General features: G+C 37.7%; 1 protein-coding gene and 1 long non-coding RNA gene across 2 annotated transcripts; one reads left to right on the top strand and one right to left on the bottom strand.

Moving 5' to 3' along the window:
• Positions 1-3,697: 3,697 nt before the first annotated feature.
• On the bottom strand, positions 3,698-5,772 carry LOC144662883 (uncharacterized). The gene is made up of 2 exons (XR_013572554.1): positions 5,444-5,772; positions 3,698-4,558 (listed from the first exon to the last, which is right to left on the bottom strand). It is a non-coding gene; the product is annotated as an uncharacterized LOC144662883 (long non-coding RNA).
• Positions 5,773-6,128: 356 nt separating this feature from the next.
• On the top strand, positions 6,129-14,786 carry LOC144664184 (female protein-like). The gene is made up of 6 exons (XM_078525295.1): positions 6,129-6,189; positions 6,992-7,108; positions 8,250-8,363; positions 9,759-9,887; positions 10,405-10,624; positions 14,396-14,786. Exons 1-6 carry the CDS (start codon positions 6,129-6,131, stop codon positions 14,784-14,786), a joined length of 1,032 nt encoding a protein of 343 aa, XP_078381421.1.
• Positions 14,787-25,011: the final 10,225 nt, after the last annotated feature.

Genomic DNA, 25,011 nt, shown 5'->3' with positions numbered 1-25,011 from the left:
CCTCAAAGGGAAATTAGCATATATTTAAAGAAATTCTCCTGACTAGAAGCAGCGTTTTGGATTTTTTGGAGCAACTCTCGTGCAACGTTGGTTATCAGAAGCAACTTTTTTGGATTTTTGGAGCAACTTTTGAGCAACGTTTTGAGAAATTACGGGCAACTTTTTGGGAAATCTCGAGCAACTTGTGGAAAGCCCTAACCGCCACAGTTCTGAAAAGATCGGAGCAAGGACAAGAACCAATAACGATACTCCCCTACCAGATGGCACGTATAGTAATTACACTTTAAATTTTTTAAAACACTTAAAGCCGTTTTTGCTGTTAAAAATTGTCATAGATTTGGACGAGTGCAAAGACCACACCGACAACTGAAAATATACTAAGATAATTTAAAAAAATATATATTTTGATTGTTACAGACATAGACGAGTGTGTGCTCGGGGTCTGTCACGAAAATGCAGTGTGCAAGAATTTCGTGGGCTCATTCTACTGCAGGTGTAAGACTGGATACGCAGGAGATGGAAAAAATTGCAAAGGTAAAACAGTCGAAAAATGAACAAAACATAGAAGACTGAGAATAATCCAGAACATGTTTCTAAAAAGAGGATCGCGATCACCTGATAATGCTGTAATTAAATGAGCCACGCAAATACAGCGCAACTTTTTTTCTTCGCATATATTGTTTTTATTTGCTAAATAAGTAATTATGGAAAACGGATAGAGGTGATATTCAAATGATTTCCATTTTACAGTGGCTAACCCTTGTAATAGCGGCCCTTGTCTAAACGGAGCATCGTGCATACCTAAATCGTCCGACGCATATAATTGCATCTGTCCTGAACATTATATGGGAACAAACTGTGAAGGCAAGTGTAAATAATTTTACAAATACATGCAAATGTATGATTGGTTGATAAACTGATTAATTGATTGATTGTTTTATTGATCGTTCGTTCGATCGATTGATGAATAATTGATCGATTAAAAAATTTCTTGATGAATTGATTGATTGATTAATAAATTTATTGATGAATTGAATTGATTGATTGATTAATAAACTAATTGATCGATAAATCAATTGATATGATTGATTGATCGATTGATTGGTTGGTTAATTGATTGATTGATTGATTGATTGATTGAGTGATTAATTGCTTGATTGATTGATTTAATGATTGATTGATTGATTGATTGGCTGATTGATCGATTGATCGATTGATTGGTTGATTAATTGATTGATTGATTAATTGTTTGATTGATTGATTGATTGATTGATTGATTGATTGATTGATTGATTGATTGATTGATTGATTGATTGATTGATTGATTGATTCATTCATTCATTGAATCATTTATTGATTCATTGATTGATTCTAATGTACTATGAACAAAGCATAGAAGGCTGAGAATAGTCCGACCTGGGTTCGAACTCTCGACTTCTCTCACAGCAGTCTGCCCCTCTACCTACTGAGATAACCAGGCAGCGGTTCTAAGGTTCTTTAATAACCAATTTTACTAAGGGGAATAAGTCTGTTTGTAGATTAAATTTAGAGATATCAGTTATATATCAATTCCTTGAGAACCATCTTTTTAAACTACTTTAAAAAGCCACGATATCTTGCTTCAGAAAGTTATTTCGGGCATCTAGAATCCAAGATGGCGGAACATGCCAGTGACACAAATATACAAATATTTTTATAATACTTTTGATATTTTAACTTCAAAATCGTGCGTTCAAAGAATAACAAAGACAAAGAATGTCAAGAATTACCGAAGCCTTGATAGCCATTCTGCAAAATTCTCATTGTTTTTAAAATCCAAAACGCGGAGTGGTTTCTTCTAAACGTAAGAAAAATTCATTGAGCAAAAACGGCCATGTTTATCTTGCCTGGATTTTAAAGGTGGGATGGCTTAGTAACCATGCTTTCAATGCTATAATCACCTTTCGTGTGGTGATTATAGCCTCATAAGCCCAGCTTCTCGACCAATCAGAATGCTCAAATTATTTTAATCCCCTCTGAAAATATACTAAGATAATTAAAAAACTCATTGATATTTTGATTGTTGCAGACCTAGACGAGTGTGAGCTCGGGGCCGATCAGGTCTGTCACGAAAATGCAGAGTGCAAGAATTTCGTGGGCTCATTCTACTGCACGTGTAAGACTGGATACGCAGGAGATGGAAAAAATTGCAAAGGTACGGAAAGAAAGTTACTTAAACCCTTAAGTTCCTGTGGAACATAGGTCGTCCACCAGAGATCTCCATCTTCCCCTGTCCTTCGCCACTTTTTCCAGTTGGTTCCAACTCATCCCAGTCTGTTGTACTTCAGCCTCAGTTGATCTTCTCCATGTTGTTTTAGGCCTTCCTCGGTTCCTTTTACCCTGAGGTGTCCATCGAAGGGCATGCCTGGTGACATTGGCAGATGGCTTTAAGAAAAGTTAGCTAAATATTAAAAACTTTTTTTAGCAGAGCTCGCGCGCAGAGCATCCATAAGTAAGCAAAATTGGTAATCCTTCGAGCCGAGAAATTTTTGGGGTCAAATACGCCCGTACGCACAGATAAGGCCTAGGGACGAGGCTACTCGCCCGTGGCTAATGGAAAGTAAGGCATTTACAATCAGCAAATAAAGCTCGCAGGGCAAGACAGAATATATATAGACAACGGGTATTTTTTCCAGCGACACTAAACAGGAAAACATCTGAGAAAATTATTATCCAACTGTTCTATTTTTGTTTGTCTTTTTTCATGTGTGGGTGTATCGAAACCTCCATGAGCCCGCAAAAAAATATGTGACTGTCGTTCGATCGCTTCTCGATTAAAACGCCTATGAAGTAAAAATTAATTGATGGTTATTTGAATAATTTTTACAAATAAAGAAGAATGGCGTTTCACGTTTTGAAAGATCTTCCTTCGGTTAAGTAACAGGAGGAAATTTTGCTGTTGTCATGCCCTGACCGCGGATCGCAGACCGCGGATCGCTGGCGCGTGAATTAATTACCGCCATATCGAACGGTGCGTGAGGGCCGCGAAATAAACATGTTAGGATCATTGCTTCAGCTCAAAAAAAAAACAAATTTTCCTTGCCAATTTATCCTACCTAAAAAAATTTTCCGGAATCGACAATTTTAAACCCAAAAATATCCCTCGATCACTTCGTCACTTAAAATCCTGTGTTCCCCGTCCCTCCCCCCACTGGGGCTCTCCTTGCACTCAAATTTGTCCAGAGCAGAAAAACGCTGCAGTAATATTCGCTACATGCAAAAATGCCTCAAATCAAAGCCTCACAAAAGCAACAGCACAAAGAGTTCAAAGCACAGTGTTCTTGCAAATATAAAGCAATGCTTTGGTGCCGGGGGGGGGGGAGGGTGGGGGTTCTCCCTGTAATGACCTATATGGATAGGCTCCGCCTGAAAGTGGTACCTTTTTCAGGCTTTAAGTATATAAAAGGGTAGGATTTCACAAGTTTTGGTATATGAAATGGCAGGGAAATATAAAAAGGCCTTTAAATAAATATTTCAAACAGATACGCAACTTAGGGCTGCATCGCGCTATACAAAAATTACAAGAAAACTCCCTGTTTTAAGTATATGCCCCCCCGGGGGGCCCGGGGGGTTTAGATGCAACATGTTCATGGACTGCGACAGCCAGAAATGCTAATGTAGGGCAGCAACAAGTAAACATAAGAAGACTGGAGAAACGTTTGAACATGTAAGTACTCATGTTTATTTCAATGCAAACAAAATAGAACATTTTGTAAAACAAACAGCACTATAATCCTGCTTCCACCAAGTCAGGCTAATCTTACACCTTAAAAGGCAATCAACAGCAGAACAGATAGATTTGGCCTTACAATAACTGAAGACACAGGACTAGTTTCAGAAATGCGTCTCTCCCAACAAACTTGCTAAAATATGCTCTTGCCAACAGGATCATTGGGCCATCTTAATTACTCCTCCTGACAAATGTATGCTTCTTTGTTTTGATGCTACAGAACAGCTGGTCATTCTTTATGAAAGTCACTCTCATTATTAATATAATAGAGAACTCATTGCAGTCACTTCTCATTCAAATATTCACAACTGATCTTATTTCTTTCCCAGATGTGTTATGAGACTGGATGGGGCTCCAGTAATAATTTGGGGATCAAACTTGACCGATTCAACAATATTAAATGCAGTTTGAGTCATGGCATTTCTGAATGTAGCACAAATTGCATTAACTTCAAGTTCAGTGTATGACATTTGCAGAATGAAGACTGCAGACTTTTCACTCCGGTTAGCCTATTACGCACTCCGGTTTGTCTTCTTTTTACTCCGGTTAACCTGAATATCACTTCGGTTAGCTTTCAATAATGGTAATGGTAACACAATATATTCTTAGTCTGCAGTTGACTGCAGTCTGCAGTTTGCATTCTGCATTCTGCAATATGCAGTTTGCAAATACCACTGGGACACCACTTTAATTTACAATTATATGGCCAAGTCTTCCCCAAAAAAGTGTGAAGCAACATATGCAGTAGGTCTGGTAAATCATTTACAATGGTGCCATGGATTGGCCAAGCTGAAAAGGAAAAAAAAGTTAAAAAAGGAAAAGAAAAAATATTTATTTGACATAAGTTATGTTTGCTTTATAGATAAACCACTCAAGTATGTATGTGGATATTTAGTCATAAATGATAGTATTGTGAGAATATTGCAAGAAATTTAGATTTAAAATAATCAAACAGAGTGGCCAAGATGTATAATTTTTTATAGCGAAATAATTTTACATGTAAATACAACAAATGGAAGTGGGAAAAATATGCTAATACATTTGACCCTGAAAACAGCGTATTATTCCTATTTTAAGACATTAAGCCCGATTTTTGCCAGTGGCCAAAGTAGTAAAAATAGAAAGAATACATATAGAACTCTAAGTATTCCAATGAATCTTATTGGATATATGTGTGAATGTTGCAAAATGAAGGAAAATTATCATCAGAAATGTCAATAAATGTGTTACAATAAGCTTGTCTAAGCCTGATCTTCAGATATTACCCGATGCCAGCGGTTGTTGTTTACTTGAAATGTTTATACCAAGTACACAGAATGAACATTAAAATCAACCATTGTACGGCATGTCCACCGCAGGTGAGACGGATGTCAAAATCAGTCAAATTGCCTTGAAGAAAACGGGCATGGAAAGGTCTAAAACATTTGAACAAGATCCCGATTTTTACTTATTTCCCTTCGACAATTTCCAATACAAACATTCTTTTCTTGTAAAATTCCTGTCCATTTTGCGTTGGATATGCATGTAGATTTTGAGTTAGTCAAGCAGAAGTGTTTCCCAATGACCAAGGTTTACGGCGATTGAGGGTTTTTAAAGGCAAAATTATCCACGAGTTCGTGTAATCGATGTGCATAGAATGACTAACGATACAAAATTCAAAACACATTACCTCACCTTTTAGCGTTTGTAAGTGAAAGCATTTCCCTTAGACTTTGTAGCATTGTAGGAAACAAGTGCCCTTTTGATGAAAGCGGCCGCCATATTGTCCAAAACCCTTTTCTCCTCGGAGTTCTTCGACGCAGTTTGCCATTGTTAAACCTCAAATCAATACGTCTACTAACCATGGGTTTAAAAAGGTATAATGTAGCGCCCTCTACACGAAGTAATTTAGCTCAGAAGCTGGTATGAAGAGGTTAAACTTGGGTCATAAAAATGTAAACATTCCAAACATTCACTTCTTCTAGTCCAAAAAGTGATCGCAACTGCGCATGCACAACCGCAGCTCCTCCTGTTCGGTTAAGTGATATTCACGCTTTTGTGTTATGCAAATAAGGAAAGTGATGACGTCATAAATTGTTTCACTAAAAGCTAGATCAAAAAATCAAGGATATCTCTAAAAATAGACGAGTGATATTTTTAAAAGTTGGCAACGGTAGTGACCTTTCTCAAAGGTGCAAGATGGCTCACGCTATAATGTAACCACAGAAACACTCTTGGTCAAGTCTTTTCCTGTCATAAACCAAATATCTCCATTTGCAACCCTTTTAAGCGGGACAGAGGATCCGGCTTGGAACACACTATTAGCAAACTGGGGATATCGGTATTAATCAAAATAGGTATTTGTAGCAAAACTGTTACCATGGCAACGGTACAACAGGTGTCATTTAGTGTCTTTTGTAGTGTACAGTTTAGATGCCAAGGTTGGAAGAACAAAGCTCAAATATTCCAAGAGATATTTTTGATTCAGTAATTCATCTGTTTTGTGGAACAATTAATGCCGTCATCACTTTCCTCATTTGTATAATACAAAAACGTAAATATCTCTAAAACGAAAAAAATATATTGAAAAAAGAAGAAAGCCATTCTTCTTTATTACAGCAACTATTTTTTACTTCATTGGCACTTTAAATTTTAATTTTATTGGTCCCTGGTCGCTTTTTATATATAGTATGAAAACGCTAGAAAACTTGCTGCTCGGTGTTCAATGTGTAGGCTGAATAAAACCGCGAGTAAAAGCGACAGAGGATTTTCTTATATGTCACGCACGATGTCCTCAAAAGTCAACTATATACCGTGGAATTGTGTAAAATGAAAAAGTTCACGAGAAGACCCGAAATAATTCCCAATGATTTTCCTTGTGCAAATCCCGTTTGGCTGTTTCTGTCGTTTGCGGTTGAATCTACGGCTGTCATCATAAATGATTAAATGATTGTGTTAAAACGAAGCTAACTGTTGCATGGATCAAGTCCGCCGCAGAAAGAGACAGGACCCTGATGTAAGGTAACAACTTGTACCGAACTGCTGACCCTGATTTATGACAGAAAATGTTTTTACTTATCGAAGGCAGTCTCGATGGATTTCATTTTTTCGCCCAAGGAAATTGGTTTAATTAACAATGCACAGACAAACGGACGTATATGCGGGTGGACTAACGGTAGAACAAATAAATTTATGGAATACTAATATTAATAAAAACACTCATTCCTGTTCTGTTCGTCACAGACGTGGACGAGTGTGAAGTCGACAATTGTGACGTCAATGCAGATTGTACGAATATCGCAGGCTCATATAAATGTACGTGTAGAGCTGGGTTCGAAGGAGACGGGAAAAATTGCAAAGGTAGGAAAGAGAAGGTACTAGATAACAACAAATAATGAAAATTGCATCGTGCTTAACGAATATATTTTTTGGAAAAACAAAGACGAAGAATCTCCTATAATAACCTTACAAATAATATGGACGAATCAGAAGTTTTGTCTGCTGATGACATTTTAGGAATACCTATCACATAGAAGGAAATCCATGAACATATTACCACTTAAAAGCAAGCGACGTGGATTCTATTTTGAATGAAATGATTAAACACGGAAGATATTATTTATTGCCTTCATTAGAAAAACTTCTCAACGATATATTTAACACCGGTAAATTTCCTACCGATTGGAATAATATCATGGGGTGATAAGACGCATTTACAAAAAGATAGTGTGCGTTGCGTCCTTCTTTCCTTTTTTTCTTTCCCTCATAACATTCACAACCTAGAACAATTTGGATTCAGACCAAATGCGAAAACAGCAGATTGTCTTTTTATTTTGCAACAATTCATTCATATATAAGTACACCAAACAAAATAAGAAGCATTGGTCGGTTTTATTGACTATGAGATAGCGTTTGATAGCGTATGGCAGTCTGGGTTAATTTAAAAGTTGCAACGTAATGGTAACCAAGGCAAATTTGTTTGTTTAATAGGTAATAGTGGAAAACGGCTAGAGGTGGTATCGTAAATGATGTAATAAACGCCCATTCTCAAATAAACGCTTCTTATCTAATAAACGCCTCCTTTGACGTGTAAAGTTTGTTTTAGACGCGCCTAATGTCTAATTAATAGACGCCTCCTAAGAATCGCCTCGAAAACCAAGGAAACGCTCCATGAAGTAAAATCATGCAATTTATTTAGTTTTTGCTTGACTCAGACATCGAAGAGGCCAACGATGCCACTATGGTTGACTCCTATGACAATGAAGACGTCAATTTTGAACTATAAACGATGTCTCTAGGCTTTGCATTCGCACTCTGTCTATCTTATGCCGCGAGCAAACTACGACGTTACGACGCGAGCAAACTGTTGACGTTGTTACAGTAAAATTGCAATAAACGCCTCATATCTATTTAATGCCCCCCTCAGGACCCCTAAAATTTAATATACGCCCCGGGCGTTTATTACATCATTTACGGTATTTAAATGATTTCTATTTTACAGTGGCTAACCTTTGTGATAGCGGCCCATGCCAAAACGGAGCAACGTGCAAACTTGAATCGTCAAATGCATATCTGTGCATCTGTCCTCAACATTATACGGGAAAACACTGTGAATGTAAGTGTAAATGATTTTACAAATACACGCAAATATATGATTTCTTGATTAATGATTGATTGATTAATTGATTGTTTAATTTTTTGGTTGACTGTTTGATTTATTAATAGACTATAATGCAATTGAAACGATTGATTGATTGATTGATTGATTGATTGATGTATTTATTAATCGATTGATTGATTAATTAATTAATTGATGAATACACTAATTGATTAATTTTTCTGATTGATTGCTTGATTGATTGATTGATTGATTGATTGATTGATTGATTGATTGATTGATTGATTGATTGATTGATTAATTGATTGATTGATTGATTGATTGATTGACTATCCGTCTGAGTGGCTGACTGACTGACTGACTGACTGACTGACTAACAGTAACAGTAACAGTATATCTTTATTATGCCTTACACTCCAGTCCATTTTTTTTTTCAGGCTTGCTTAGGCTTAAGATGAGTACATTACTGCGATGATCTTTCATTTGCTTAAAATGTATATCCGCAGTACAAATATATGAATTTCATATATTCATTTCACATCTTCTCCAACCACGGGTATATTAATTGGCTGGTTAGTATGTTACTACCGTTTTATAAACCTGTGAAATGTGACTAACCATCTGTAAGAAAGCGACGTCTGTGTAAGCTGCGTGACTAGAGATAATTAACTAGTCAGTGGAGAACCGTTTTTTCCTTGGGGGTGGGGGGGGGGGGGCTGAGGCCTCAAAACTGAGGGTCATCACTTCCTTTAAATAATGATTATTTAAAGGAAGGGCCATAGTGACCGAAGCCTATAACAGGATCGCGAAACTATTTTCTATTGCTAGAAAGCAGATAATTAACTGTACTCTTAAGTATTTTTTCGTGCCATGAGTAATGACATTTGCCCTGCTTTAAGATTATTATTTTTGTCGTACCGCAGACATTCAGTTTAACCGTGAGCGATTTAAATTTGTCCTGCACCTATAAACCACCGTAAACATTAGTACTTTGGCCGCTTATTCACCAGAATGAAAACATTGTAAGCTCCAGTGAAAATTAAATAATTGGGGAGCTCCGCTCTTAGGCTTGCCTAAATCTATATATTAATTATTAAGAAAGGATTGATAGACGGGTGCATGGACGAATGAACAAGTTGGCAGGCTGATTGATTTATGGATAGGTTGACAGTCAGAAAAACGATCATACGCTCCTCGGGACGAGACCCATGGATTAATGGGTGGACGGACAGTCAAGCGGACAAGTCATTAGGCAAACTTTTCTTATTGATGCGCTTAGCATTCAATATTGCAGTTCAAGTTGAAAAACTAACTGATCAGTTTTTGTTTTGTTTTCTAGGCGTTCACTTTTAAGTCAATCAAAACACTCATTGCAGTATTTCATTTTTACAGTAAAAGACAGATGTCGTGATGGATTGGATAACTGTGATGTCAATGCTATTTGTCAGAATACCTACAGCTCATACACCTGTACCTGTAAAGCTGGTTACACAGGAGATGGCAACAGATGCCAAAAAATAGGTAAGAAACAGGTGAAAAAAAGTTTAAAGTAACAATGGATAAGTTAAAGAGGCTATGTCACGGTATTTAGTTTCGTTAAAAAAGAACTCTAAACTTCAAATTGGCAGAGCGAAATTCTTTTATTGGTAAAATCACGGCCACGTAAGAAACTAGGATAATTTTCCAGCATTTTAAATGAATGACACTTTTATACAAATAGAGATAAACTTAAAAAAAAAACGGGCCGATGTTTTCCAAGTTTATTACCCGAACGCAATCCGTTTTAATCTTCTCGAATTTTGTCCAACGATGTCATTTTTGGCCTTTCTGTGTTTCTTGTGAGCCGTTATTGTTATATTTCAGTTAATTCTATGACCAGTTGGTCACTGCCGACATTGCTTAAACTTGCGTGACATAGCCCCTTTAACTTTTGGCTGATTTCGCAATCTACTCATTAAAATACTTGAAGCTTCTGTAATTCGAGTCATTCGCAAAAAAAAAAATCAAAATGATTTTGGATTACATTTATTTTTTACAGGTTCTTTTGATCTAGTGTTAGCCACTGGTAGCAAGAGTGATTATATCAGGCATGATGACCTCCAAGTAGCCGACGCATTTACCATATGCTTTGGTTTGAGGACAAACGACAACACAGCAGACTATAGGACGGTCTTAAGTTACAGCAGCGTCAGTTCCGACAACGAAATTACCATAATGAGGATGTCGCAAATGCGTCTATATGTCATGAACAAATATAGGTAAGAACAAGCATTCTGCTGTTTTTGTGACAACAATTACTTTCGAAATGCTCTATTGATTTGGTGAGAAAAAAGGCTTACATAGAAACGTGAAATTCTATAGATTCCTTTTTCATTCAAAGGAATGCTAAAAGGATTAGAAACCCGATGTTTTAAAGTCATTAAGGGCAATTATGTTTTGTATGGAAGAAAGTTCCCATGGCGGAGAATACGTTTTGACTGGCAGATGTATAATTGCCATGGTAACTACACATCATCACACTAGCCTCGGGTCTATGCTGCGGCTACATGTGGGAAATTTTGACGAGGTAGCGACATACATCATATTATCTTTCATTTTTTTTCCTTCCTTGTCATTGGAGAAGCCTGCCACGTGATATGCAAATAACTACTTAACAATTATTCCATGAGCCCCCGTTGGATACGAGGTGGTAAATAGCCAACGAGGCGCGAAGCGCCGAGTTGGCTATAACGACTCGTATCCAACAAGGGCGAATGGAATAATTGTTTTATTAAATTCGTCTCAAGTTTAAATCGACTGGACATTTCATTTTGATGTAAACGAAGTGATAGTATGAGGAGGCGCAAAAATGTCTGGCGCGGTGTTCACTTCTTGAGTTGAATGAAACATACGAGGAAAGCGAGCAGGAAAGTTTTCTTCCCAAGAGTTTCCTCGTTTTCTTTCCCCTCTAAAGTCGTCTAGATATCCTGGAAATTGTGACAATAGTTAAGATTTACGAGAAGATCCGAAGCAAAAGCTTTTCTGGAAACTACAAATCTTGTGCCAGTCAAACGAAGCAAGTGTTTACATTGTACTTGTAATTTACGGCTCCACGGCTATCATCAAGACTGCTATATTATTTGAAGCGAAATTGAGCTCAAAGTGGAACAGGTTTATTGAAGTATAAAAGGTCAAAACCAAGATTGAAAGGTAACAAACTTTACTAAAGTGCTGAGCCTAGTTTTATGACGTACACTGAATGAAACTGTGTCAGATTGCCGTTCTTTCGTAAATTATTTGGTGCTTTTCTACTTTATTCACTCGCTCTTGCTGTGCGTTTAAAAGTCTATCCTTTTGTTTTGCGTAGTTAAATTTACTATGGCATTTCTGTGGTTTTTTGTAGGCACCGCTGAATATTTCTTGTTCATAAAGCTCGCCAAATTTGCCGTTTTCAACCATTTTTCCCGCTGAAATATTTTACGCTGAGCAGCACTTGCCACACTCATTTCCCATATAAAGTCAATCATAGGTATATGAGCTGATAACCGGGATTCAGTAAACCAATCAGAAAGCTAGAAATGCAATATCCGAGGTTACTACTAATAATGGTCTGCTCATGCGTAGTTGTGTCCACATCCGAGAACAAGCGGCTTGTCTTGTTTTCCATGATTGAGCGGTTTAATTTGTCTATTAAACCGGAAGGAACAAACAAGAAGAAAAAAGAAGGAGCGAAAAAGCGGAAAAGGCAACGAAAAGTCCCCTTAATATATTTTAGCAATATCTTAGAGAAAGACATTCGTGTGGCATGGTGCATTTTTGCGACAATCTTTGTCGCTGCAATCAGTCGCACGAATTCAAACCAGTTTGGATTCGAGCGACTGATTACAGCGACAAAATGAGTGAAAACAGCGTTGTCGCAGCGTGTGCGCACTTCTGCGATGGACAAGTCGCTGCGACAAATTAAACTAGAAATAGCTGACACTAGGTTGCCCCCGAAGTTTCGACGATGTTTATCGGTTTTTCTTTGCTCTTCATCCTTTTCTACAATTCAGACATTTGATTGGAAATTAATTTTCTATTTTGGATGATTATTAATTATGATACGGTAAATCATTTAATTACAAGAACGCAACAGCATCTTGACATCATTTTGTCATGTTTTGCTGTGGTGTGGGATCTCAGCTAGACTCAAGCTAGACTTTAGAAAAAGTCAGTCGTCTTTATTAATTTAACACGCCGGGACGGTCGACCTATCGCGACTTGCGTGGCTCGTTTTCGCGACTTCGTCGCTCTGAATGGGCCGCTTTGCGGGCTCGAATCGAACTCACTTCACTGTGGTAAAGTCTTGATCTCAGCGAGGATAAACTTTAGAAACAGCAAAACGTTTTAAAATTACCATTTGAGCCGGCCCAATTGTTTTATAAATATATGGGCTGAGAGCCCGAGCATGAAGAATGACATGAGAATGATCAATCTTAAGAAAGAAAAGGATGTCGAAAGAATTTCTTACCTCTGTCAAAGCAAACGCCTGCCGCGAGTTTTAAATAATCACAATGCATCTCGAGATCTCTTTTGAATTTCTTTTCTTGATGCCGCATATCATCTTGTAAAGTTAAAATTTCGTCCGGAAGTGGACCGATCAAGACTTTTGAAGTTTTCTCCATTCAAGTAGTTTGTGCCTGGTAAATCACGGTCAGTTGGACAAAGGCTTTCTTATCGTAAATCACGCTTCATGACAACGATCAACTTTTTAAAAGGAAAGGATACCGAAAGAATTTCTCACCCTTGACAATGAAAACGCTTGACTTTCTAAAAGTCGCTCGCTTCTGGTTTCCGGTTTCGCCTGCCGCCTTAAACAATTATCTCGAGATCTTTTTTTAAATTTCTTGTAAATCTCGTCCGGAGATAGACTGATCAAGGCTTTTCTCCGTTCAAGTAGTTTGCGCTTGGTAAATCGCGGTTTTGGACTAAGGCTTGCTTATCGATCGTAAATCGCAGACAAATTTGAAGATATGGCTTGATATGTTCGTACGTGTTCCTAGACATATTTCTTCTTCGGCCACTCAGATGTAAAAAATGTGGATTTTCTTACTTCTCTGCGAGTTACTTAGTTAATTATCGCGAAGTCTTTTCAACAATTGCATTGCTTTCGGCTTTTAGACATTGTGAAATGAATAGGCCTCGAATAAAACCTCAAATTATCTTTTTCAAATCAACCACAAGCTTCGTTTGTTTACTTGTTGTCATCTGTGCACGTACTCATGCTTTGGGCTGTCATCATCACCCAATCATCGTTTACTTGCGTCATCATTGACCAATCACCGTATGTCGGCATTTTACAACTCCCGATACCTACTTGCGGGCTTTCAGCTTGTCGGCATTTTACAACTCCCGAGACTATTTGTGGGCAAAAATTGATCAAATCGAGATTTTTCCCAGTATATACTGTATTTTCGCGCGGATTACAATGATGCCTCCTCGGGTTTTGGCCTCTGGGCCAAAACCCTGCGGGGGCAAATATAAATTAACCAACGAGAGAGCGTTATGTATTTTCACCATATTGAATTGGAAAACTTGTTCACATTTCTACTCTTCCAAATTCGCTGCGTGTACACCAAACAAACGCCTTGTCGCAGCGACTTGTTTTGAAGTAGTACACACGGAGCGACTTGTCGCAGAAACCTGTCCGGCTGCGACTTGTCGCCTAGTGTGTCCCAACCTTTACTGACATTCTTACTTTTAATATCGGCACCCCAATAATAATTCATCACAAGAAAAGTAGTGTAAAAATTAAATTGGTTACTTGTCATGATTAGTTTAGAATTAATAAAAGGCTTTCCATCTAACTGCATTAAATAAGTGCATGTGTAGCTTCACAGACCGTTAGCGCGGTCAGTGTTGTTATGGATCTTTTGTTTCGAAATCAGTTTTCTTTGAAAACTTATCCCCCAGAAAGTAGAGATAAAGGGTTAGTGTGTGTGTACTTTGATGAATTTTTGGATGATGCACGCTGACTTCTTATTTGCTGTCGCGATTTATTTCTCTTGTAGATCAACGACAGTCTCCGTTAATGATGGTTTGTGGCACCACATATGTGTTTATTGGTCTAGCCAACGTGGCCGGTGGGGAATTTACAAAGATGGCGTTCTGGCAGACTTTGGACAGGGTCTTATGTCAGATTACGCGCTGGACAACCATGGAGTCCTGATCATCGGGCAAGAACAAGATTCTTTTGGCGGTCGTTTTGACGCGAGGCAGAGCTTCATTGGAGAACTCACCGACCTGAACATTTGGAACAAAGTGCTCGATTCAGAGGAGATGAAATTGTTTTCCAAATCATGTCATAAGGGACAGGGTAATGTTAAAAAATGGTCTGATTTTAAAACTGGAATCAAAGGCGATGTGAAAATAGTTTCCCCATCGAATTGCGAGGAAAACTAAATCCTCTTTGTTCTTATTGTCATTAAGTATACGTGTCTTACTGACTGATGTTGGTTTGCAATAAAGGAATTGTCTGTAAATGTCACGCTGCTCTAAAACAAATGAATAAAATTTGAAAGCAGCTAAAATTAGTTTGAGATGTTTTGTTTTGCTGTTGATGTTGTTGTCTGTTTGTTTGCTTGCTAGTTTGAGATAAATGGTGATAATCTCAAGCATTAAAAACGTTTTAATTGCTGAAGAGCAATACTCACCTCAGGCTTAAAGCTGATTTCCAGTCCGTACTGCGCAGACTGGGGATTTGTTTTCGTTTTTGTTTTGAATTCGTTGAAACGTTACACTTCGGTGACAGCATACATGAAGAGTTTTAGTCCGCCATTACGATTCGTTTCGTTCAAGAATTTCCGATGAGCTGAAACATCAGTTTGAAATAGCTTCCAGGTTCTCGTACTCCTTATTACTGTTTAGCAAGGATATCTGGTGCTACTAATGAAGAAAAGGGTAGTTTGTCACAGAAATTTTAACTTTGCTAATAAACATTCCTTCGTGTGAGACTCACATAAACATTGCAAGCGGAGATTGCGCAGTATGGACTGGAATGCATCTTTTACAGGTCAATTTTGTTTTTATTATAACGGATCAGTAATTCTAAATTCAATAAAAGTTTTTCAAAGGAAGGAAAATAAGAGCAGTCAAGAGAAATTTTTTTCCAGATTTTAGACCTTTTTTACGCGAGTTTTGATTGAGTGGATACCATACACGCAAAATAGTCGTCACGCATTTTCTACATACCGCGAAGTACGTCCGTAGTGTTTGTATTATAGAAGGCTACATAAAAAGTGCTCGAGTATAATATCTCCTCCCGTTTGGAAAAGTATACGAAATCGAACGAGCATGGTGTGTAGAGGAGGATGGTTTTAAAGCCCAACGAACTTCAAAAATATTTTTGAAGAACTTTTTTACTTTGTTATGGTTTTGTGCGGTCACATGACATTGATCACCCACGGGCAAATTTTCATGATGGCGTTCTGAGTAACCCCCTTTCGAAAAGTTTTTGAATCTTTGTGAAAGCTTGCTTTTACTGGTTGAAAATAAGTCAAAAACGTTATTATTGTCAAAGCAACCCTACAATCTAAATTAACTTGAACAGAATATTAGCTGTACAAGTCACTCTCCTGTGGAGGCTATGGCTAATCTCCAGCATAATAGCGACAAGCTGCATGCTTGGAATCGAGGAAATTATATCAAGATTCAACCGGATAAGGTATATAGGATGCTTGTGTCACTTGGTAATATATAGATTTAGGCAAGCCTAAAAGCGGAGCTCCCCATTTATTTAATTTTCACTGGAGCTTACAATGTTTTCATTCTAGTGAATAAGCGGCCAAAGTACTAATGTTTATGGCGGTTTATAGGTGCGACACAAATTTAAATAGCTCACGGTTATACTGAATGTCAGTAGTACGACAAAAATAATAATCTTAAAGCGGGGCAAAATCATTACTCATGGCACGAAAAATTACTTTAGAGTACAGTAAATTATCTGCTTTCTAGCAATAGAAAATAGTTTCGCGATCCTGTTATAGTTTCGCAGCAGTTTAGTAGACTCCACAATATCTATTACATTGATATAGGATATATGCAACGTGCATTACAGAGACTGTTCGATTAGCTCAATCGGTAAGGTGCCAGTCTGCGGATCCGGAGGTCGTAAGTTCAAATCCCAGAGGGTCAAGTTTTTTTTTCTTTTTTCCTTTTTTTTTTTTACCCCGTAGCAATAAAATGGTTTGTTTATTAATTCTATCAACCCGATTTAGCTTTCGAATGCTCCTTCATGTACGATGCTGGCATTAGAGATAGACACGAAAGTCATCGATCGATTATGGCTCTCAATGTCCACTTTTTTGGCGGTCGATTACTTTCTACACGTAATTTTCAGCCACATTTTGTTTCATTGCTTCTTGTTTTTCTTTTCAAACCTCTTTAAATTTTAAAGGCCGCCTTTATACGGCCGCCTTTATACGGCCTTCTTGCTTCACTATGGCCGCCATGTTGCGCGACTCCGTACGACGTACGTACGCGCCCGCGAACCATGCCGCTATCCATGTTGACCATGAAAACTCATTTCGATAGTGTTCCTTCTTTCATGGTCATAGTGCTACGCTTAGGAGCTCCGCTAATATCGACCATGAACTACCGTATTTATTCGATTAAGCGCCCTTGGCGCTTATTAAATTTTTGGACCTTGAGAGTGGACGCTTATTCGAGGCTGGGCGCTTATTAAATTTTCACCATTTTAAGCAAAAAGTACGTTTATTTTACAAGAAAACAATAAATAATAACAAGACGTGAAGATGTACCAAAGCTGAATTTTAACTGTTCCGTGAAAGTTTCTGTAAAATATAAAGAAAATGCTGTCTTCTGGGTAGTCCCTTAGTAGTACTTAAGCAATTTCAATCTATATCAGTCAATAATAGTCAATACGCCTCTTGTGCCCTCTTACTAGAGGGTGGGGTGGGTGCTTATTCGAGGCTGGGCGCTTATTAACTTTCCCTACCTATGGGGTGGGCGCTTATTCGAGGTGGGCGCTTATTCGAGGTTGGGCGCTTAATCGAATAAATACGGTATTTACACGAGCTTACAATGGACAACTAGTAAGAAAAGAAATGCAAGCCACGTACCCTGGGGAAGTCATTGATGCAAACTGTGGGAATGGTCAAGCACATAAGTAACAACATAAGGAAAGCAACATCTGCTCTAGGACTCATAAGGTTTGCTCAGCAACCTGATGCAGTTGGTATGAGCAGCAGTTCTGAGCAGACTACAATATGGGCTTCTCGGCACCTGTGCTCTCCTATATCAGATAAAAATTTGCAAACATGTACCGAGTCTTGTGTCAAGGTTTACGTATTATCTCTGGGGCGACCGCAAAAACATCTGGCTAGACTAATCTTCATCACAGGGGTTTTTTAATGTGCAGCAAACCTACAAATGCCATCATTTATTCGTTTATTCGTTTTGTTTCGTTTTGATGTCTGCTGCGCGTCAAGCTCAAATGGCGATGTACTGGCGTCCGTTAGACATTATCGAAGCTAGGGTCATTATAATACACAAATTTTGATTCGTTCAGTCGGTAAGTTTTGACGCAACTTGCTCAGGATTTTATGAGCCAAAACGTGACTGACTAAAACGTTAAAATAGAAGTGGTTCGCGTTTGGAATTGGGGGTATGTGGAAGCATTGCGTGACTAGCCAAAACAAAAGGCTGTGAAGGAAACTGTATTTATATCAGTCACGTATGGTTGTGTGTGCGTGTGTGTTGGAATATTTTTTTTTCTTTTACATGCAATAGGTTAAAGTTCCCTTTCACTAGGCTGTGGGCCAACACACGTACGATTATGTTTCTAATTTTACTAGCACGTAGACTTATTTTTCATTTTTCCTTTGTGGTTTGCGTTTTTAATCCGATGTTCCTTTATGCATTTCATATTCAATCGAACGAATGGTGTTCGATTGGGTTCGATTACCGAACTTTCGATTGGGATACGCCTGGGTCTAATTTACCGTCAGACTGCCAGTAGCATAGTGAGCAGTAAATAAGTAAGTTACCGCCAGACAAGAAGGAGATTGAGAATTGGAAAACGGGCACAAAGACTGAGGAATTTTTTTTCCTTTTTCTCGTGTTTCGTTTGAGCATTGGGTCAAAACTTCATACAAAAGATCATTTTTAAGAAAAATGTATTTTTTTTTTCTTCACAGCAAATGGAAGATTGTCTATTATAAGGAGTTGTACAGGTCTGCAGACCACCGTACTTTATTCATCCTACATGTCCAATTTCTTGTATTTTCTCCTGAAGATCCTCCTGAAGACCGAGACCGCTTTAAATTTCTTAACCGTAAACCTCCAGATACAAAAAAGAACCCGCCGACCGTCATTCAAAATCGCCTTAAAATCAGGCAGACCGCCAGAGTAAATTAGATCCACTCGGAAAAGGCAAGGTGAGTGTTAGTCTGATAAGCTGCCTGTATATCAATTTCTTAAAAACTAATCACTTATTATTCAACGTACGTGATTTAAAATGACAGCTTCCGCGAACTGTGGATTTTGCAAATAGGAAATAGTTCATCTTGTATGGGTCACCTTTGTCACTACGCCCCAGCAATAGTCACGTAGCATGGCCATTAAAAGACGACGCGCAATAACAGTTGATCAAACTTAAGGAGTTGATAAGAGTAACACAACTACCTTTCCACGATCAGAGGACCCAAGTGATCGCTTTCTCCAGGTATCTTGTTGTTTTTTGCTACCGTTCTGTGCGACTCGACGACTAAACAACGTAAGTATTTTTTTTCTGTTGTTGTTGTAGTGATTTGTTATGTTGCAGACTAATAGGTGTTTCTTTATCACGAAAAGTTTCATTAAGCCATTTTTTAAACTTAAAAGTTTGTTGAAATCAAAGTCTCGAGTTTAGTTTTTGCTGAGGATGACTTACATTAAATCATCGAGCTATCTTGCGAGGAATTGTTTTCACCAATAATTAAAAGTGTGATTCTTTTTGTGCTTAAATGATATCATGATTTACCGACTTGAAGATTCTTCTTTATAACTTAGTTTGATAGAGTAAGTGTTATCACGACACCGCCACCGGGTATAATCCATGTTTTATTTTGTTTTTGCTATTTGTCAGATGCTATACAAATTGTGAGGCAGACCAGTAAACTTTCATCAGTCGTTGCCCAGTCTGAATCGACACAACAAGTGAAGTTTGAATCAGCTATCAACTTAAGCAGCGCTACCCTGTAGTTCTTTCGGATCTGAGTAGGACAGCGATCTTCAGCACGTTACAGTAACTTCAGTCGCGGCAAAGAGCTTTCAAATGCTATGGACTATATTTTAAACAAAAGCTTACAATCCCTACGAATGGAAATTTTATTCACTACCAGATGAGGAAATCTGAATAATTTCTAGATACAAAAAGCTTGCTGCAGGCTCTGTTCAAGCAATGTCAATTCGTTCGGTTCGTTTCTCGACCGCATGAGCACGGACTCTTTATCTCCTCATCATCCTCGCTGACAGGAGTGAAACAAACTTTTTTAATTCATTCTAATTTTTTAAAGAGTATAGTGTTGTTTACAAGATACCGAAATGACTTTCATTCTCAGAACGAAGTTCGGTTAATGTAATACAGTCCGACCTCTATTAAGCGGCCACCCTTGGGACTTTGAAAAGTGGCCGCTTAATAGAGGTACAATATAAATTGGATTGGAATGGCAGTAAACATGATTTTATTGACTCTATATAGCAATATGCTTTAAAAAAGTGAACATATATGAAGATAAATCCAAAATTCATTGTTACAAAAGTGCATTTCCAGCCCATGCATAGTCTAACACAGAGGGCACTTAGTTGAAATGTATAGTATTTCTTTGGGTTAATAATGTACAGAAAAATATGCAAAATATCGTTGACAAGTTTCTTAGGCCTTTATGCATCAACAGTTAGTACGTGAAAAAAATTAGGTCAAGATATTTCACGGACGATATATATCATCTGTCACCATTTCGCTTGGAAAGATAATTTGCTAGCCGCTTAATGGAGGTAAAACAACATATAAATAATACACATGCGAAAGCAAAAGGTGACCGCGGCCGCTTAATAATTAATGGAGGTGGCCGCTTAATAGAGGTCGAACTGTATCAGATATCAGAATGAGAAGTAATTCCAGTTTGAAAATTTTATCTCGGAAAGAAAACAGGAACAAATTTATTCCAGGATGAATTGTGCGAAAACGAAATGTGTTATTTAAATCATGTAAACAGATCCCGAGAAACTTGTGGGAATGGAAAGAACTTGCTCCGGTAAGAATGTCATTTTGGTATCATGTTAACACAGGACAACTCGGATTAATATTAATCGGATTAATATTAATCCTAATGATTATTATAATCCAGTAATAGATTATTATAATCCGGTAATAGATTATTATAATCTATTACTGAGGTTTGAGCCGTGCCTTAATCCATTAGGATTAATATTAATCTTATGTAAGATTAATATTAATCGGATTAATATTAATCTTAATAATAAATCTCAACAACACAATCCTAGTCCAAAGCTTGAATCATGTGGTGCCAACGCAACACAACGAACAAGGGAGGTAAAAAATCCTAAACATCGAGCTAAAAAGACAGAGCGCTCGAAGCAAGAAGCATTGCCTTTACAACACAGAGTGTCTCTCTGAAACCAACTTTCAGCTTTTTCATAGTAAAGCTGAAACAGTCTCTGGCGAAGCCGGACCAAGATAATCCGTGATAACACGATACATCTTGCAACAGTATTGATTAAAATGCCGGGCCCGGCGTCAATAAAATGCAAGTAGTTCACATTTTCACGGAACATTCATGACATATCTTGTCCTTCCAGGGCGAACATTTTGAGAGCCTAAAGCATATCTCGCAAATAGCATTGAGCCAAAACAAACTGAACTAGCACAACATGTGGCAGGGTACAACTCTTTAAACGGAAGCCACGCAGCGCTGACTAATCATGACCTCTAGACACTTCCTTGGCCACAATCTTACGGCTCTATTCAATACATAATGCCTCCAAATAAAAACAGTACCCTCAAAAAGAAGTCAGAAGCAAATAAGGTCGGAAGACCGAACTTAACACAGAACGGCAAAAGTACAAATGTCACAAACGTAGGAGTTGTGTAGGCCCGTCACCTTTATTTACAATTGACGGATGTGATTAGTGACTTATGTTCTGTCAGTCCTGTGTTGTAAGTCTGCAGTGTGTTTGTCATATACATATCTGTCAGATAGACATATCTGTTATTCGAACATTCAAGGAATTTTATCGGGATTATAATAGAGATTAATATTAATCCGGATTATAATATTAATAATAATCTAATCCTTCCATTTTTTTGCCGTGCCTTAATCTATTACTGGATTATAATAATTTAGAATATAGCCGCTGTATACGCGCGATGGAATTCTAGCGGGCATTATTTTTAATAGAACATAGCTGAAAACTATAGAAGCCCGGTACCCCGGATGTGCGAATTGTTTGTCGAATTTCGCTGAACGACTTCGCCTCTATTCTCTTGTTTTGTTGTTTAAATGATGCTTTCAAGCAGCAAGTTTTTATCAGAAACGTTTTACCTGCTTAAATGGAACTGAGACAGTGCCAAAGGAAGCGACAGATGAAGAAAGAATCGTTGAAATTTGTTGTTCTTCTTTGGAGTTGTGTACGCCACTATTTTGCCGTTAACTGCCCGAAATTGATTGGAAATTATTTAGCAAAACAAGCCGGACTCTCGAAATGCTTTGAGGTAAGAAACGTTTTTTAGCCACAATCTGAAGACAGAACACTCCACTTTTGTTCTTTTTAAATCGAAATAAGAGGCGAATTTGAAAAACTTGCTGCGAAACGAACGCATGAAAATTTTTCATTTGAATGAAATTGAAGTAGGCTTAACCAAACTTGAATGCGTAAATTTTCAACTAGATTTGTCGGCTTTGTGAGAATCGTTTGGAAGTTGGAGAAAGGACTATATAAATAGGAAATATGAATGAAATGGTATCTTGGTTTATTTATAAAGAAGCCGCCAATAAAAAGAACAAACTAAACTTTCACTTTTACCAATGTTGCGTGCGTTTGTAAATGCCGTGAGCGGCCGCGAGTCTTGTAAGTTCTGTGCTCTTTTTAATGCTATATTCTAAACCCACTAGAAGATGGTTTTCCTATGTCCTATAAGAAAATAATGCACTTTTGAGGTCTAAAAAAGCAGCTGAATGCCCTCGCCTGACGGCTCGGGCATCCACTAGCAGCTTTTATAGACCTCAAGCGTGCATTATTTTCTTATAGAACATGGAAAACCATCTTCTAGTAGGTAAATATTACTGGATTATAATAATCTATTACTGGATTATAATAATATATTACTGGATTATAATAATCCTATTATAATCTATTATTATTATAATCCGCGGATTAATATTAATCCGAGTTGTCCTGTTAACAGTTCCTAGGTGAAAGGAAGAAATCTAATTCAGTTTGCCCCCTCGCTCCGCAGACCAGCTATTTAGATGCCAACATTTATTCGTTCAAAATGTTACCGAAAAAAGGTTATGACTGATAGAAGCATTCCATGTATGATATTTAGTTTTCAAAAACACATAGTTCAGTCGACGGCTAAATGTCTTGTTTGTGGCAGGCTTTAGATTTGATATCGCTCAACAACATAACAGACAATCATGACGTCTCTTATCCATATCTCACTGGCCTTCAAACTGGACTAGACGTCAGTTCAACATTTTTAATCACCTTCAGCAAAAGGACCGTAATGCGCAGTGATCATCGCACAACGGTCGTGACTAGAAAAATACTCCAAAAACAGAGTTCCCGTGGGTCACTGGAGCCGGCCCATTTCTGTGTCGGTTTGCTTTAGTTCTTATTTCCAAGCGACTTTCGAATTATCACATAGATCGAAGAACAAGGCTATGGACATCCATCTTGCCCTTGTATTTTCGTTCGAATCCTGTATGAAATAAAGGTTAATAAAATTAGTTAATAGAGGATACTTTTTTATTTTTTTTTTTAAAAAAACGAATTTATGTTTTTGATCGGCATTTTCTCAAGTGGTGAGCCATGGAACTACAAGAATATGTGTGACAAGTGTTGTAAATGTGCGACAAGTGTGGTAAATGTTGGCCACGGAAGTGGCCGCGTTTATTGATTTGCTATATATAGCTGGCCTGAAAATTAATTATCAATCTAAAGTGCGTGAGGTGCACGAAGATGCGCCAAACGCAGACAGAAGCTTATAAAATAGTGTTTAAGATACAAATTAAGGAGGTGCCAGGAGATGGCGGTGGGACGAAGAAACTTGTTTCTGGTGATCTTGTTTGCTTGGAGCTCAAACTGTAGGGTGAGCCTGTTTACTAGATAGAAAAGCTTTTATCTGTCCCTGAACTCCATGAGTTGTGACGTAAGGGAAATTGCTAGGAAACCTCCAATAATTAAGTTAACTATAATAGAATTATGTATTTCTTCAAACGGAAACCTAAAATTACTAAATTAACGCTAATCTAATATACTTTTTAATTACGGAAACACCTTGCGACCAAAACATAAAAGCCTTTATTCACCATAAAGCTCATTTTGTTATATCGATTGCTATATTTTTTAGAAATGATTATGAACGCTGCTACTTATTTCATTTTGAACTTGAGAATAGTTCTAAATAAAAGTGCAGACCTTTTAATTTAAATTTTCACTTGTCAGATCTACAACCTCAGCCCAAAATCTTGGGAAGTTTTGCCCTTTTGTTCCTCCCCTCCCCTCCCCTATTCAATGTTGAGCGAAAAGCAACCTTACACACACCGGCAAGGTTAGGAAATGAGGGACCAACATTGACATGGGGGAGCGGGGGGGATCCTACATCAGTACAGGAATGGGGATTGCTAAAATGAATTAGAAAATCTCACTAATCGGGAATAGTTTTACAACCTTCTCTGCAATTCTTTCTGTGTTGGGTTGTAGGTGTAAGCCGAACGATGTTTCCCTGAGAGATCTATTGTATACAAGTTCAATGTGCATTATGTGATGCATAATCGTTTGATAAAAAAGGCATTTACTGTCGCGGTATAACGTTTTGTTTGTTCCGCAGAAATGGCTACTCTTTTGAGGAAAGTTCTAGTGACAAACCTGTTATTGCTGATTGTTGTAATAGTAGATGTCAAACCCGTCTTGGCGAAACAAGAAGAACAGCCAAATCGAATGACAAAGACTTTGGAACAGAACATGATAGAACTGAAAGAAATGATGAAAAACCAGGAAGATAGGATAAAAGTATTGGAAGATTGCAACGGTAAATATACAATTAATCGGTCTTAAAGGGACTATATGTCAGGGATTTTACCAGATTTTAGGAAACAACCAAAATTTATATATGTGTCACAGGAATCCTTAAAAATAATAGTCCATATTGATTAAAAATTGCTATATCAGGGCACAGAAACTGTTAACAAGCATCTTAGCGAGTTGTTTCCGCGCTTCTTTAAAAAAACGATATTTTAGCCAAAGCTTGATTTCTATCCGCAAATTAAGGTTTTATCTTCCTTTAAATGTTCAAAGATAATTTTTTTATCGGTTAAGTTGCCTAGCACTAATTTCAGAACAATTTTGACCAAAAATCTGCGAAATGCCCATGACATGGATT

Source organism: Oculina patagonica, chromosome 8 (genome assembly GCF_052425735.1).
Source record: "Oculina patagonica isolate OP01 chromosome 8, crgOcupat, whole genome shotgun sequence".
NCBI classification, from domain to species: domain Eukaryota; kingdom Metazoa; phylum Cnidaria; class Anthozoa; order Scleractinia; family Oculinidae; genus Oculina; species Oculina patagonica.
The sequence above is the reverse complement of the archived record's forward strand: the minus strand, read 5'-3'. Positions and strand labels throughout refer to the sequence as shown.